Source organism: Dama dama, chromosome 9 (genome assembly GCF_033118175.1).
Source record: "Dama dama isolate Ldn47 chromosome 9, ASM3311817v1, whole genome shotgun sequence".
Lineage (NCBI taxonomy): Eukaryota > Metazoa > Chordata > Mammalia > Artiodactyla > Cervidae > Dama > Dama dama.
Window position 1 is genome coordinate 21261430 of NC_083689.1, and position 14987 is coordinate 21276416.

At 50.2% G+C, this 14987-nt stretch overlaps 1 protein-coding gene across 8 annotated transcripts; it reads left to right on the forward strand.

Annotated features, from left to right (window-relative positions):
• The first annotated feature begins 607 nt into the window (after window positions 1-607).
• Window positions 608-14884, forward strand: SH2D3A (SH2 domain containing 3A). Of its 8 annotated transcripts, XM_061150547.1 has the most exons (13): window positions 685-742; window positions 1045-1171; window positions 1711-1952; window positions 2192-2287; window positions 4148-4284; window positions 5663-6012; window positions 6437-6513; window positions 11381-11862; window positions 11995-12110; window positions 12269-12443; window positions 12527-12638; window positions 13164-13349; window positions 14152-14884. In XM_061150547.1, exons 5-13 carry the CDS (start codon window positions 4216-4218, stop codon window positions 14310-14312), a joined length of 1728 nt encoding a protein of 575 aa, XP_061006530.1. In that variant the 5' UTR covers window positions 685-742; window positions 1045-1171; window positions 1711-1952; window positions 2192-2287; window positions 4148-4215; the 3' UTR covers window positions 14313-14884. The 8 variants fall into 8 exon arrangements, 7 of the variants coding, with proteins under 7 accessions (XP_061006534.1, XP_061006527.1, XP_061006533.1 ...); XM_061150545.1 differs by lacking the exon at window positions 1045-1171 and having other exon boundaries at window positions 691-742; XM_061150551.1 differs by lacking the exons at window positions 1045-1171; window positions 1711-1952; window positions 2192-2287 and having other exon boundaries at window positions 608-742; window positions 11381-11419; window positions 11761-11862; window positions 12246-12443.
• The last annotated feature ends 103 nt before the right edge of the window (window positions 14885-14987 follow it).

Here is a 14987-nt window from a genome sequence, read left to right on the forward strand (position 1 = left end):
ACCTGAATGTTTGCCCCCTGCGTCCCGCCAGAGTCTAGATCAAGTCCAACGGTCTGTTACTGGGAAAGAGTGTCGTATTTTCCCGCATCTCTCTCCACAAACCCCACACCCAATGTGGGGTTCCTTCCGAGAAACCCAGGGGGGCAGTCTGAAGGAAGCGCACTCTGCCACGTCACAGCCGCCACCACTCCCGGTCCTGTGAGACAGCCCGTAAGGGTCGCCCCGCCCTTACCGGGAACAGAGGGGCTAGGAGACATCCCTTGCCCCGTCGCAAGGGGTCAGGGGCTCTTAGCACCAGCCTGTGGCCTTAAGCGGAAACAAGGGACCGGACTCTAAGGGCAAGACTAAAAGAGGGGTGACTAGATGGGTGGGCGTGGTCAGTATGAAGGGGCGGGGCAAGTTTAAGGGGGCGGGTCCACTAGTAGGAACGAAAGGAGTTCCCCAGGGAACGTGACCTACGGGACGAAGGTTAATCCAAGGGGGCGTGGTTAGCGAAAAGAAAGTTTATAGAGGGCGGGGCGATAACAAGGGGCGGGGCGAGAAGTTACAGTAGGAGAAAGGGCGGGGCCTGGAGGGGAGGGGTTTAAAGTGGGCGGGACCAGGTGATGGCGCTCGGTTCCCTTCGGGCGCGGCAGGGGAAGGCTGGACCTGGCTGGGGCGGGGAGGGAGGGGTCGGGAGACATAGAGCCTCAGGCTTCCGCCCGGCCCCAAGTTCTTGCGAGCTCCGCGGGTCCAGGCCCAGGTGAGTGAGGGGCCCCAAGCAGAGCCAGGACCGGGAGATTTGGTGGGGGTAGGGAGTTCTCTTTTCCAGGTGGGGCCATCTGCTCTCTGGAAGAATTTGGGTGTCTGTCCATGCGCGTCCGCCAACGTAAAAAGGGTCACCTGATAGGGTCACTGTGCATCATGCGTGTCCGTGTACCTGGGCGTCCTCCTCCAAGCGTATTTTCTCTGCAACATGGACAGCTTCCCTGCTTCCATGCCTGAGCAATCTTTTTAAACCACAAACCAGACCATGCCCCTCTCTCACTTCATACCTTTCCGTAGCTCCTCTTCCATCCCACCGAGACGAAAATTCGAGGTCCGCCAGTTTCCTGCATCGTCTCTGCCTAACCTCACTGCTCTCCACTTCGTTCGTGGCTCACAGCATTGTCACACCTGCCTGCTTGACAACGTAAAATATAAAAAGCAAGCTCTGCACCTTTTCCCTCCCGGTATACCCCCTCACCTATACTGCTCTTTCTTCACATCTTTGCTTAACTGTTCCCCGCCCCGTCACTGAGATCTCAGCTCCCATGTCACTTCGTGGGAGACAGCCTTCTGACTACCTATTCATAATTAAGGTAGCCTCCCCCGGCCAGCCTCTCTTTACATCTCCCTGTCTTATCACCTTCGTTGTTCACCCTTAAACATTATCTTCTTCCTTCATCGTGCACTTATTTGTTTTGTGTATCTCCTCCACCGGAGGGGCCTTGGTCTCATTCATCACTGTTTCTCCTTGGCACACAGTAACCATTCAACCAGTCAGTATTTTGCTCACGTTTGAGTCTCCATGTCCACTATCCCTATCTTGTCCACTGTGTCCCTATCTTGTGCAAGTGGAGGAGTATATGGTCGATAGAAAATGAATAATCCCCTCCCTTCTTTCCCCAAATTTGCCTCTCACCCACCTCCTCTCTTGATTTCTGCCCACTTCCTCTCTCTCCTGCCCAGATACCCAGAAATTTTCCAAACAATGCAGGACAGGTGGATGACTTAATTGGCCTGTGGCCGTCCTGTGACCACTCTGAGCTCCCCCTGAACAAACCGGAGTCCATGATGCACCTAAACACCCACTAAGGGGCACGTAAGACAGAGGACGCTGGAGTCAGGGGACTCTTAAAACCAAGGCCAGGCCAGGCCCAGCTGACAAACAGGAAGTGCACAGGTATCCAGGAGACACACCTGGTATTCAGGTATGTGGCGCCTGGAGCCAAAGCTCTGCTCAGCTCTCCCGCCCCTTAAGTCATCTAGGACCAGTCTGGGAACTTCCTGGCCCTTTCAGGCCCTCAGCCCAGCTGACTCAGGTCCTAAAAATCCTCCTGCTATTTCCCTGCAGACCCTGCCAGTCCCAGAGGCCCTGGAGGTAGGGGAGGCAAGACACTTTCCCCACCACCACCTCCTACTCCCTCTCCCCCTCTTCCCTCTCTTCCAGAGCAGTTTTTTCACCATATGCTTGAGAGACACGGGGCCTGAGGCACGTGAGATGATCAAGGGGTCCTAGAGTGTCCGTGTCCTAAGTTTGATCACGGTAATAAGGAAGTGGATTGGCTCCAAAATATGAAAACCTGCAGATGTCTATTTGCTGTTTGCTGACCTGTCTACAAAAATGTGACCTTTTAATGGTCTTTTAAAATGGGTTTCCCCACTGGCTCAGTAGTAAAGAATTCACCTGTAACCTGGGATCTGGCTGGAGACACAGTTTGATCCCTGGGTGGGGAAGATCCCCTGGAGGAGAAAATGGCAACCTACTCCAGTATTCTTGCCTGGAGAATCCCATAGACAAAGAAGCCTGACGGGCTACATTCCATGGGATCGCAGAGTCAGACACCACTGAGTGACTGAGCACACAAAATGACCTTATTGGAAAGCCATGCATGGGTTAGATTTTTTTGTGCAATCTAAGAATCCTTGAGTGTGCCTACAGATCACTGAGATGCTATGGGTTTTAGTAAATTTCATTCTCCCCAGCCTGGAATTTATTTCACCCCAAGAATCACCTGGCTTGAGACTTCCCCAGTGCTCCGGTGGCTCTGCTCTCCCAATGCAGGCCTGGGTTGCATCCCTGGTCAGGGAACTAGATCCCAAGTGCCAGAACTAAGAGTTCTCATGCTGTAACTAAGACTCAATGGAGCCAAATAAATAAATTAAATTTTTTTTTAAAAAAAGAATCACCTGACTTGGTCCCTTAAAATCCTCCCAACCTTTACCCACCCCCAAGACCTTCCCAGGTCACCCTATAGAAAAATCTTAACTCCACTGCTTGAATCTTCATATCCAATACCTGGTTTCATTTTTCCCCTTGGTTCTCTCTGATCTATTCTAGGCTTCCTTTTCTACTCACTTATTTTCCTAATCTCTGTCTTCTCAGCTAGAAGATGCCTAAGCGCAGGAATCTTGGTCTGTGTTGTTCACTGCTAGGTCTCTAGTGCCTGGAAGGGGCTCCTGGCACAGAGTGGGTGCCCCATAAATACTCTTTTGAGTCAGTTTGTTAATTATATTTCTACAAAACATAACACTATGTCATCTGCATTAAAATTTGCATCACATTTGAGATCATTGTCTTCTTCCTTCGCAAGAATCCCAGTGAATTTGCATGACTGTTTTCATGAAATCAGAGCCTATTCTAAATTAAAGTTAGGGACTTCCCTGGCAGTCTAGTGGTTAAGACTGCTCACTTCCAAAGCAGGGGGTGCCAGTTTGATCCCTGGTTGGGGAACTAAGACCCCAGATGCTGCATGGCACAACTGAAAAATAAATTAATTAAAAATGATAAATTATTCATTTCATGCTTAGTTGCTCAGTCATGTCTGACTCTTTGCAACCCTTTGGACTGTAGCCTTCCTGGCTCCTCCATCAATGGGATTTTTCAGGCAAGAATGCTGGAATGGGTGGCCATTTCCTACTCCAGGGGATCTTCATGACCCAGGGATCGAACCCACGTCTCCTGTGTCACCTGCATTGCAGGTGGCTGCTTTACCCACTGAGCCAACCGGGAAGCCCCAAAGTTACTCATAGCTTGAATTTAATCTGATATATATATATATATATATATATATCAAATATAACTTATATAATTTATAATTAAAAATATATAATCTGACTATGGGTAACTTCTTTAACTTAATATAAATATATATTAACATATATTTAAATATATTTATATTTAGAATATAAAATATACAAATGTTATATGTAAATATTTAAATACATTTATATATAATTATATAAACATGCTGTATATTAAAATATTATATATATTTATACATATACAGAGAGCATTGCATTTTATGACTTGATAAGATGTGGGCTGTTGTCTTCAAACTATGAGGAACATGAAAGGGCTGACCAAGCCATTCAGGAAACAAGAATAATTATTCCCGTTTTACAGATGAGGAAGACTGAGGCCTGTTGGACGTACAAAGCACAGCCCCTGCACCCTCTGCCCCCGAGAGCTCCATGCAGGTGCCACAAGACGGAGAGGACTTTGTGGGCCAACCCTGGTACCACGGCCCCCTGTCCCGCCAGGTATCTCCCACAGGACAGTATACCATCTGATGGGGAGTCTCACTCATCTTTGACTTATTGGGGACTCCTGGGTCCCAGATAAGGGTCTTAGGGTCAAGATCTATCAGAAAGAGTGGCTTGAGGGCTGAGGATTATTTTGCAACTTGGTCTATGTGGGATGTCACTTCTTATCTTTAAATTATCACTTCCTTTGGGATGGTGTTGAAGAAGGTGACAGGAGTTGAAAAGGGTACTAATGACTCCTCAAACCACCCTTTGGCCCTATTTGTCTCTGTGTCTCTCTCTGGATTCCAGGCCACCTGTGGCCGCCAGGGTCCCATCTCCCTCTCAATTCAAAGCACCTCACTCTCATCTCCAACTTAGGAGTCACCTTCAGGAGTCCCAGGACCTGAGACATCTAATCAAATCATGAGAGGCAGTGTAGCTTAATGGTGAAAATCCCACACTTTAGCCACAAGCAGCCTGAGTTCAAATCCTATCCCTACAACTTATATTGGATGTAAACTAGAGCAAGGTAGTTGATGTCTCTGGGCCTCTGTTTCCCCATCTGTAAAATGGGCATAATAGTACCTACCTCTTATCCTTGGTAAAGGATGAAGTGAGCTCATACATTTTACACTTAAAACAGTGTCTGGCATATAATAAGGGCCATACAAGTGTCCTTTGCACGTATTTTCCAGTTCCCAGCCTCCATCAGCAGCTCTGCTTTGCCCCTCTATGATGTTGTGGCCCTCAGGCCCTGTTTTCAGCCACCATAGCTGGCATGATAGTGCTCTGTTCTTACAAAGGTGAATTTCAAGGCCATGATCTGTTTGGAAGAACCTAGCAAATGGCTTTTCTGAAAGCCACATTTGTATAACAAGCTCAGCACCTGTCACTGGGTTGGAACTTGAATTAGTCAGCATGGGCTAGTGGCTGTAACAAACATCCCCAGGCTGTCAACGACTCCATCAACATTTAAGGACTAGTTCATGTCACAGTCTAAGAGGATGCACAGCTTCAAAAGGAGTCAGACCCAAGCCCTTTCAGTCTTCTGCCTCCACTATCCCCCAGGGCTCTGGGGGCATCAACTGACAGATTCAGGACGAAACCTGTAGGATTCTGCTAGACTTACTTCATGGGCCAGGTCTGACCATTGCCCACAGCGCTCCTCCCACATCCCATTTGTCAGATCTTGTCACACCATAGTTAACTGCAAGGGAGCCTGGGAAATGTAGTGCGGAAGTGTGTCCACTAGACAAGAAGAAATTGTTTGGCTCAAAACTACCCAGTCTCTGGGGTGGCTTTCCTTGGGTCGGGGGGAGGGGTAGGGAGTCTCCATTAATTACTGATACGTGCTCATGCGTAAACCCCTTGCCCCCCAATCCTCCATCCCCAGAAGGCCGAGGACCTTCTCCAGCAAGATGGTGACTTCTTAGTTCGTGCGTCCAAGTCCCGTGGGGGCCACCCTGTGATCTCCTGCCGCTGGCGGGGCTCAGCCCTGCACTTCGAGGTGCTCCGTGTGGCCCTGAGGCCCCGGCCAGGCCGGCCCACAGCTCTCTTTCAGCTAGAGGATGAGCGTTTCCCCAGCCTGCCTGCCCTGGTTCGCAGCTATGTGATTGGCCAGCGTCCACTGTCCCAAGCCACAGGGGCTGTGGCCTCCAGGCCAGTGCCGCGGCAAGGACCAATTCGACGCAGCTTTAGTGAGGACATCCTTCCAGATGGCCCAGCTCGCACAGAGCCGCTCAGGTATTCACAGGCTCTCTACATCCCGAAGACACCCAACACCCTCCCAGGGTTCTCCACCACTGTTCCTGTATGTTCCAATAGTGGACGGCTCTGTCCACTATTGACATTTGTAGCCAGATTATTCTTGGTTGTTGGGGGGGGGGGGGGGCACGCATTCTGTGCATTGCAGGCTGTTGAACAGCACCCCTGGTCTCTTATCTACTAGATGCCAGTAGAATGCTCTGCACTCCACCCCTTAGTTATGACAAGCAAAAATGTATTTCCTGACATTGCCAAGTGTTCCCTGGGGTTAGCAAGCACCATGGGGGATCCCCTGGTTCTGAGTGATGGGATGTAAGGTTTTCTGGGCATTGGTGGAGGCTATATGCTATCTAACTATCTGCTCGGAGTAGAACAACATATCTCCCTCATCTCTGTCCCCTAGGGATAGGAAGCGGAGTGATAGTCAGCCTGCAGGTTTGGAGCATCTGTGGCGGGCACCAGAAGACCCTCCTGGACCAGGTAAAGGTCCTGGACCAGGACATGGCATAGCTCAGAAATTCCTCTGCCATGCACTATCCAGGTGACACTGGGCAGGTGATAACCTGCTGGAGAAAAGGATGGTGATGCTCTCAGCATGGTCACAGTGACTGAAACACACACAGGAACTTTGTAGGTGCTTAAAAGTATGGGTTTACAATGATTCCAAGAAACCCTCCACACTCTAACCATAGCTAACCTCTCCAATAATTCCATTCCTCATCCCCTCCTCTCTCTGGCCACACAGACTTCCTTTCAGGAGCTGGTTGTTGTTGTTCAGTCTGCTGGAACCTTGTACATTCGTTCCTGCCTCAGGGCCTTTGCACTTGCTGTTCTCATCACTGGAAAGCTCATTCCGTAACCTTTAACTGACTGTTTCTCATCTAACAGGAGTTCCTCAAAGCAGCTAACCCTGACCATCCTACATAAAGGAGGAGTTCCCCTTGTGCCCTGACTGCCCTGTTGTCTCCCATTCAACATGAGCCCTCACTGTGTGTGTCAGACACTATACTAAGTGCTGAGATACATCAATGAACAAGAAAGACAAAGATCCCTGCTCAAGTGGAGCCCACATCCTATTAGAGAATGAAGGACCATGAACAACAGAAGTGAGTCAATTTGTTATTGTTGTTCAGTTGCCAAGTTGTGTCCACTCTGTGATCCCATGGATGCAGCACACCAGGCTTTCCTGTCCTTCACTGTCTCCCAGAGTTTGCTCAAATTCTCGTCCATTGATTCAGTGATGCTCTCTAACCATCTCATCCTCTGTCACCCCCTTCTCCTTTTGCTTTCAATCTTTACCAGCACCAAAGTCTTTTCCAATGATTTGGCTCTTCCCATTAGGTGGCCAAAGCCTTGGAGCTTCAGCTTTAGCATCAGTCCTTCCAATGATTATTCAGGGTTGATGTCATTTAGGATTGACTGGTTTGATCTTCATACTGTCTCTAGAGTCTTCTCCAACACCACAATTTGAAAGCATCAGTTATTTGGCACTCAGCTTTCTTTATGATCCAACTCTCACATCCATACATAACTACTGGAAAAATCATAGCTTTGACAATACAGACCTTTGTCAGCAAAGTGATGTCTCTGCTTTTTAATATGCTGTCTAGATTTGTCATAGCTTTCCTTATAAAGAGCAAGCTTCTTTTAATTTCATAGCTGCAGTCACCATCCACAGTGATTTTGGAGTCCATGAAAATAAAATCTGTCACTCTTCCACTTTTCCCCCTTCTGTTTGCCGTGAAGTGATGGAACAAGATGCCATGATGTTTGTTTTTTGAATGTTGAGTTTTAAGCCAACTTTTTCACTGTCCTCTTTCACCCTCATCAAGAGGCTCTTTAGTTCCTATTCACTTTCTGCCATTAGAATGGCATCATCTGCATATCTGAGGTTGTTGGTATTTTACCTGGCAATCTTGATTCCAGCATGTAATGCATCCAGCCCAGCATTTCACATGATGTACTTACTATGCATATAAGTTAAATAAAAAGGGTGACAGTATACAGCCTTGTCTCTCTCCTTTCCCAATTTTGAACCACTTTCAGTAAGATTCTAACTGTTGCTTCTTGTCCAGCATACAGGTTTTTCAGGAGACAGGTAAGGTGGTCTGGTATTCCTGTTTTTTAAAGAGCTTTCCATAATTTGTTGTGTTCCACACAGTCAAAGGCTTTAGCATAGTCAATAAAGCAGAAGTAGATGTTTTTCTGGAATTCCCTAGCTTTCTCTATGACCCAACGAATGTTGGCAATTTAATCTCTGGTTCCTCTGCCTTTTCTAAACTCAGATTTTATATCTAGAAGTTCTCAGTTCATGCACTGCTGAAGCCTAGCTTGAAGGGTTTTGAGCATAACCTTACTACCATATGAAATGAGTGCAATTGTATTGTAGTTTGAACATTCTTGGAGAAGGAAATAACAACCCACTCTAGTATTCTTGCCTGGCAGGCTACAATCCATGGGGTCACAAAGAGTTGGACACGACTGAGCGACTTCACTTTTGAACATTCTTTGGCATTGCACTTCTTTGGGACTGGAATGAAAACTAACCTTTTCCAGTCTTGTGGCCACTGCTGAGTTTTCCAAATTTGCTAATATATTGAGTGCAGCACTTTAACAGCATCATCTTTTAGGATTTGAAATAGCTCAGTTGGAATTCCATCACCTCCACCAGCTTTGTTTGTAGTAATGCTTCCTAAGGCCCACTTGACTTCACACCCCAGGATGTCAAGCTTTAGGTGAGTGACCACACCATCGTGGTTACCCATGTCATTAAGACCTTTTTTTTTGTACAGTTCTTCTGTGCATTCTTGCCACCTCTTCTTAATAGCTTCTGCTTCACTTAGGTCCTTACCATTTCTGTCCTTCCTTTATTGTGTCCATTCTTGCATGAAATGTTCCCTTGATATCTCAATTTTCTTGAAGAGATCTCTAGTCTTTCCCATTCTATTGTTTTCCTCTATTTCTCTGCATTGTTCATCTCTCCTTGCTATTCTCTGGAACTCTGCATTCAGTTGGTTATACCTTTCTCTTTCTCCATTGCTTTTCACTTCTCTTCTTTCCTCATTGTTTGTAAAGCCTCCTCAGACAACCATTTTGCCTTCTTGCATTTCTTTTTCTTTGGGATGGTTATGGTTACTGCCTCCTGTACAATGTTACAAACCTCTGTCCATAGCTCTTCAGGTACCCGTGTCTATCATATTTAATCCCTTGAATCTATTTGTCACTTCCACTGTATAATCATAAGTGATTTGATCTAGGTCATACCTGAATGGCCTAGTGTTTTCCCCCTACTTTCTCCAATTTAAGCTTGAATTCTGCAATAAGGAGCTGATGATTTGAGCCACAGTGAGGTCTAGGTCTTGTTTTTGCTGACTGTATAGAGTTTCTTCATCTTCTGCTGCAAAGAATATAATCAATCTTATTTCCATATTGACCATTTGGTGATGTCTGTGTATAGAGTCGTCTCTTGTGTAGTTGGAAAAGGTGTTTGCTGTGAGCAGCATATTCTCTTGACAAATCTCTTAGCCTTTGCCCTGCTTCATTTTATACTCCAAGGCCAGACTTTCTTGTTATTCCAGGTATCTCTTGACTTCTTACTTTTGCAACCCCCTATGACAAAAGAACATCTTTTTTGGTGTTAGTTCTAGAAAGTCTTGTAGGTCTTCATAGAACGGTTCAACTTCATCTTCTCCAGCATTAGAGGTTGGGGCATAGATTTGAATTACTGCGATGTTGAATAGTTTGCCTTGGAAACGAACCAAGATCATTCTGTCATTTTTGTGATTGCACCCAAATACTACATTTCAGAATGTTTTGTTGACTATGAGGGCTACTCCATTTCTTCTAAGGGATTCTTGCCCACAGTAGTAGATATAATGGTCATATGAATTAAATTTGCCTATTCCTGTCCATTTTAGTTCACTGATCCCTAAAATGTCGATGTTTACTCTTGCCATCTGCTTGACCACATCCAATTTACCTTGACTCATGGTGTGCTGCAGTTCATAGGGTCACAAAGAGTTGGACACACCTTAGCAACTCAACAGCAACAACAAATGGATCTAACATTCCAGGTTCTTATACAATATTGTTCTTTACAGCACTGAAGTTTACTTTCACCACCAGGCACATCTACAACAGAGCACCATTTCCCCTTTGGCCCAGCTGTTTCATTCTTTCTGGAGCTATTAGTGATTGCCCTCCACTCTGCCCCAGTAGCATATTGGATACCTTCTGACCTGAGGGGCTTATCTTCCGGTGTCATATCTTTTTGCCTTTTCATACTGTTCATAGGGTTCTAACGGCAAGAATACTGGAGTGGTTTGCCATTCCCTCCTCCAGTGGACCACTTCACTGTAACCCATCTATCTTGGGTGGCCCTGCACGGCACGGATCATAGCTTCATTGAGTTATGCAAGCCCCTTTGCTGTGATCCATGTGAATCCTTTGCTGTGACAAGGCTGTGATCCATGAAGGGGAATCAATTATGCTTTGGGTTAAAAATTAAAAGTAGGACAGAGCAAGGAGTATTACAGTTCTTAGTAGTAGTTAGGAAATTTTCTCATGGAGAAATATTTGAAGGAGAGGAGGGAGGAAACAATGTGGATAATGGAGTGAGAGTGGCCCAGACAGAGAGAACAGTCCGTGCAAAGGAACTAGAACCAGAACAAGAGTCTGAACTGTTCATTGAACCAAAAAGAAGAGAGTGTAGCAGAAACAGTGGGAGTGAGAGGGAAGTCAGAGACAGATCAGGCTCAGATTGTGAGAGCTTTGAGGGCTAACAAGAGGACTTTGGTCCTTATTCAGAGTGAGATGGGAACATTAGGGAGGTTTTAAACCCCCTTAACAGGGTCGACTTAAATATTTAGTAGACATAGTCTCCCAAAAGTCTGTGTGCAGTTTTAAGTTAATAACCTCAGAAGTAAATATACCACAAACTTAACAGAAGACGTCATTTGAAAGTTTGATAAATTCAGTTTCTTTGAGGCATATGTAACTTTGTGAATTTTGAGTGACATTTTTTTTTTTCATTTTAATTTTGTGTGGTCAGTGCTTACCATCGTCAATCAGAGGAGCAAAAAGGAAGAGTTCAGACTTAAAATGTACTATTCAGAATTGGCAGAACTACATCCATGTCAGAGAAAGTTCATTTGCAGACCATTGGTAGGTGTCTAGCATTGATGTTGGTGAAGCTGTTCAGCTTCAAAGCTGCACCAAGGTAATTTAGGATACCTGCTTGTTGGCTGGATGAGTGCAGGAACCAGGAAGTTGGTAGCTCAGGAAGCCATCACCCCAGCGAGCTATTTTCTCTGTGTACCTCTTTCTCCCCCTCTTGTATGACCCCCAGGAGCCTCCACTGTACCTGCATCTGGCCTGCCTCGGACAGGTAGTGACCCCGTGATACTAAAGACCCCAGTTCCCTTAGGGTCCGTTGCTGACAGTCTCAGGGCCTCTGATGGGCAGCTTCATGCCAAGGCCCCAACCAAGCCACCTCGAACACCCTCATTGCTGCTGCCTGATGCCTCTGGACGCCCCCCGACATACTGTGAGCTGGTGCCCCGAGTGCTCAGGGTCCAAGGACCACCCCCTGGCCACAGCTGCCCAGAGTCAGAGGTGCCCTGGTGGGAAGCCGAGGAGGAGAAAGAGGAGGACAGATGTTTTGCAAGACCGCAGGCTGAGGTCTCCTTCTGTCTCCCTGACACCCCCTCCTGCCTGCTGGGGTCCCAGAATCGGCCTCTGGAACCCGAAGTCCTGCATACTCTCCGTGGCCTGTTCCTGAAACACCATCCTGGGAGCACAGCACTCCACCTGCTATTGATAGACTGCCAGGTGGGTCCCCTACCAGGTCTTCCCTCCCCGGGTAGGGCCTGAAGCCAGGGCATGACCCAACCCCACCTCACACCCACAGACTCACTCCGCTCCTTTAACGTCCCTACTCTTACCCCCGCCCCCCATCGCCAGGCCACAGGCGTCCTGGGAGTGACCAAGGCTCAGCGGGGCGCCATGGGGGTCGCCTCTGGCCTGGAGCTGCTCACACTTCCCCACGGGCATCTCTTGAGGTTGGAATTGCTGGAGAGGTGAGCCAGCCACCTGAAATCCCCAGGGTCTTCAAACCTCCTCCCATTCCCGGTTCCCCAGGGAGGAGGGGAATGGGCAATGCCGCCGACTGTCCCTCCTTACCCCAACATCGCAAACCTCCCCACTGCCCCCAGACCCTTGCCCTCCGCCTCTACAGGCTCGAGACGCTGGCGTTGGCGGGGGCGCTGGCAGTGCTGGGCTGCGCAGGGCCGCTGGAAGAACGCGCGGGCGCCCTGAGGGGCCTGGTGGAGCTGGCCGTGGCGCTGCGGCCAGGGGCGGTGGGGGACCTGCCTGGACTGGCCGCGGTGATGGGCGCCTTGCTCATGCCCCAGGTGCGTGGGAAGCAAGGGAGGAGGCCGGAGTGCCGGTGATGGGGAAGAGTGGAGGGAAGTAGGGCTCAGGTCTCTTCCTCCAGGTGTCGCGTTTGGAACGCACGTGGCGCCACCTGAGAAGGAGCCACACGGAGGCTGCGCTGGCCTTTGAGCAGGAGCTGAAGCCGCTAATGCGATCGCTGAATGAGGGCGCCGGTGAGTGGCGGCTTTCGAGGAGTGATAAACCTAACCAGAATCTGGATTCAGCCCTAAGCCCCGCCCGCCCATGTCTTAGTCCCCGCCCCTGGGTCTCTCCTAGGCCGCGCCCCCTGCCTAGGCCCGGCCCCTGACTCACATCCAGCAATGCGCTAGGCTCTGGCCTCCGGGTCTCGCGACGAACCCTTGCTTCTGTCCCGGGCTCCACCTCGGTCGTTCGAGCCGCCTGCTCTTTCGGTACTAGGCTCCGCCCCTTAATCGAGGCTCCGCCCTTCGCGCCCTTTCCCCCGCCCTCTACGCGAGACTCTGCCCTGGACCCAAGCCCTGGGCGGACCTGTTCTAGGCTCCGCCCCGGCTCTAGGCCACACCTTGCCCTCCTCCGGTCCCGGCTCGAGCCTGCGTGTCTGACCCAAACCCCACCCGCTGCCCTGTCCTAGGGTGCCCTGGCCCCAGTTTATGTTGGGTCCTCTTCACGCTAGGACCTACACCCCACCCCTAGCCCAGCCCAGACCCTTCCCCCAACAGGACCCAGCGATCCCGGCGAGGTGGCGCTGCCGCACGTGGCACCCGCGGCGCGCCTGCTGGAGGGTGAGGAACTCCCGGGGCCCTTGGACGAGAGCTGCGAGCGGCTGCTGCGCACCCTGCACCGGGCGCGTCAGACGGCCCGGGACGCGCCCAGATTCCGCGAGGCGGCGGCGCGGCGCTTGCGAGGTGAGCGCCTCCCATTCGAGGGGTTGCCAGAGGACCCCCACTTTAGAAACAACCTGCATGCTCCAGCGCGGTAACCCCCAAACCCACCGGGCCAGAGACTAGACTCCTGTCACGCCTCCCAGAGTCCCACCCAAACTGGGCGGGCCCTGGTCCCAGGGGTGTTCTCAGCTCCACACACGCCACCACCACCTGCAGCGTTGATGGGCACAGCGCCCTCTGCCCCTCAGAGCCAAGCCCACAGGGCCCCACCCCCACTCTCCCACCTGGGAAGGTCCTACCCCCAGAGGGTCTCAGTTCTCCGCAGGAATGCGCAGCTCCCTCCAAAATGACTCAGACCATCACTCTGGCAGGATAGCGCCCCCACTTATCAGAACCACACTTCTCTCCTGTCCTGGGGCAGCCCTGCCTCCGGAATCCCCCACCTGGGGGGGTCCTTAAGACCCTTTTCCTTCCAACATGGCTCAACCTCCTCCTCCCAAGTTTGTCGCGCAGGGTGGCCCCAAATTCCACCCTCAAGGCAGCTCCTTCAGGTTCTACCCCTAAAGTAGGGGGCGCCCTGATGTGGCCCCTGGAACGGACTGGCCCCCATGCACCTTGGCAGAGCCCGCATGGGCCAAGCCCTTCAGCCACCCCCCCCCACCCCAACTCCTGCAGACCCCTCCCCAGCTAACCCTACCCGGTTGTTAAGATAATCTGGGGCAGAGTCCCTCCTGGGTCAAAGTCCAGAGGGAACCAGGCAGGTGTGGGAGGAGCAAGGCAGGTGCCTGGGCCCCGCCCCCAGCTCACCTGGCCTTGCCCCCAGGATTCCGGCCCAACCCGGAGCTGACAGAGGCCCTGACCACTGGCTTCTTGAGGAGGTTGCTCTGGGGGAGCCGAGGGGCTGGGGCGCCATGGGCCACACGACTCGAGAAGTTCCAACGCGTCCTCAGCGTCCTCTCGCAGCGCCTGGAGCCTGACCCTTGAAAGCACAAACCCCCTTCTCACCCTGGGATACCCAAGCATCTGGGGACCCCTGATGGAGACCTAGGAAGCCGCCCAAGTTTCTTCACCCAGCCAAATGAAGTGGGGACCTGCACCCTGCTGCACAGAAGGAGAGGACCGGTTTGCAAGAACCCACCTTGCACCCTAAAAAGGCATGTGGATCCTGGGAGTGGGCAGCTCCTGCCTCACACTAGAAGACCCAGATGTCTGGAGGCTCTGCACCCCCTGCCCCACCCCTACCCAACAAGTGGTGGACATGTGTCTCTTAATGTTAAAGATAACTTGAAGATCTCTCTGTAAGAAGCCAGAGTTCAAGTGTTTTAAAACCTGTGTGACTTTTATCAGATCACTTGACCTCTCTGTGCCCAGTTTTAATATAAAAGTGAGACTGTACTTTCTAGAGGTTATCATGGGGATGAAAACTCAACGTTTGAATGAGCTCCTGGGTGGAGAATGCCTGGCACACAGTAGGTGCTCAGCAGATGTGAGCTGCAGGGAACACCAAAGAGGTGACAGCCAGCACCCTCCTCCCTCCCGGAGTCACAGACAAGCACTGGACTCCCAGCAAGGGGCATAGTTTGTCCAAGGTGTACCCAGGTTCATTGCGGCTTCCTCATTCCCCGCATGGCCCTTAAGAAGGGTAGTGTTTGAATATCC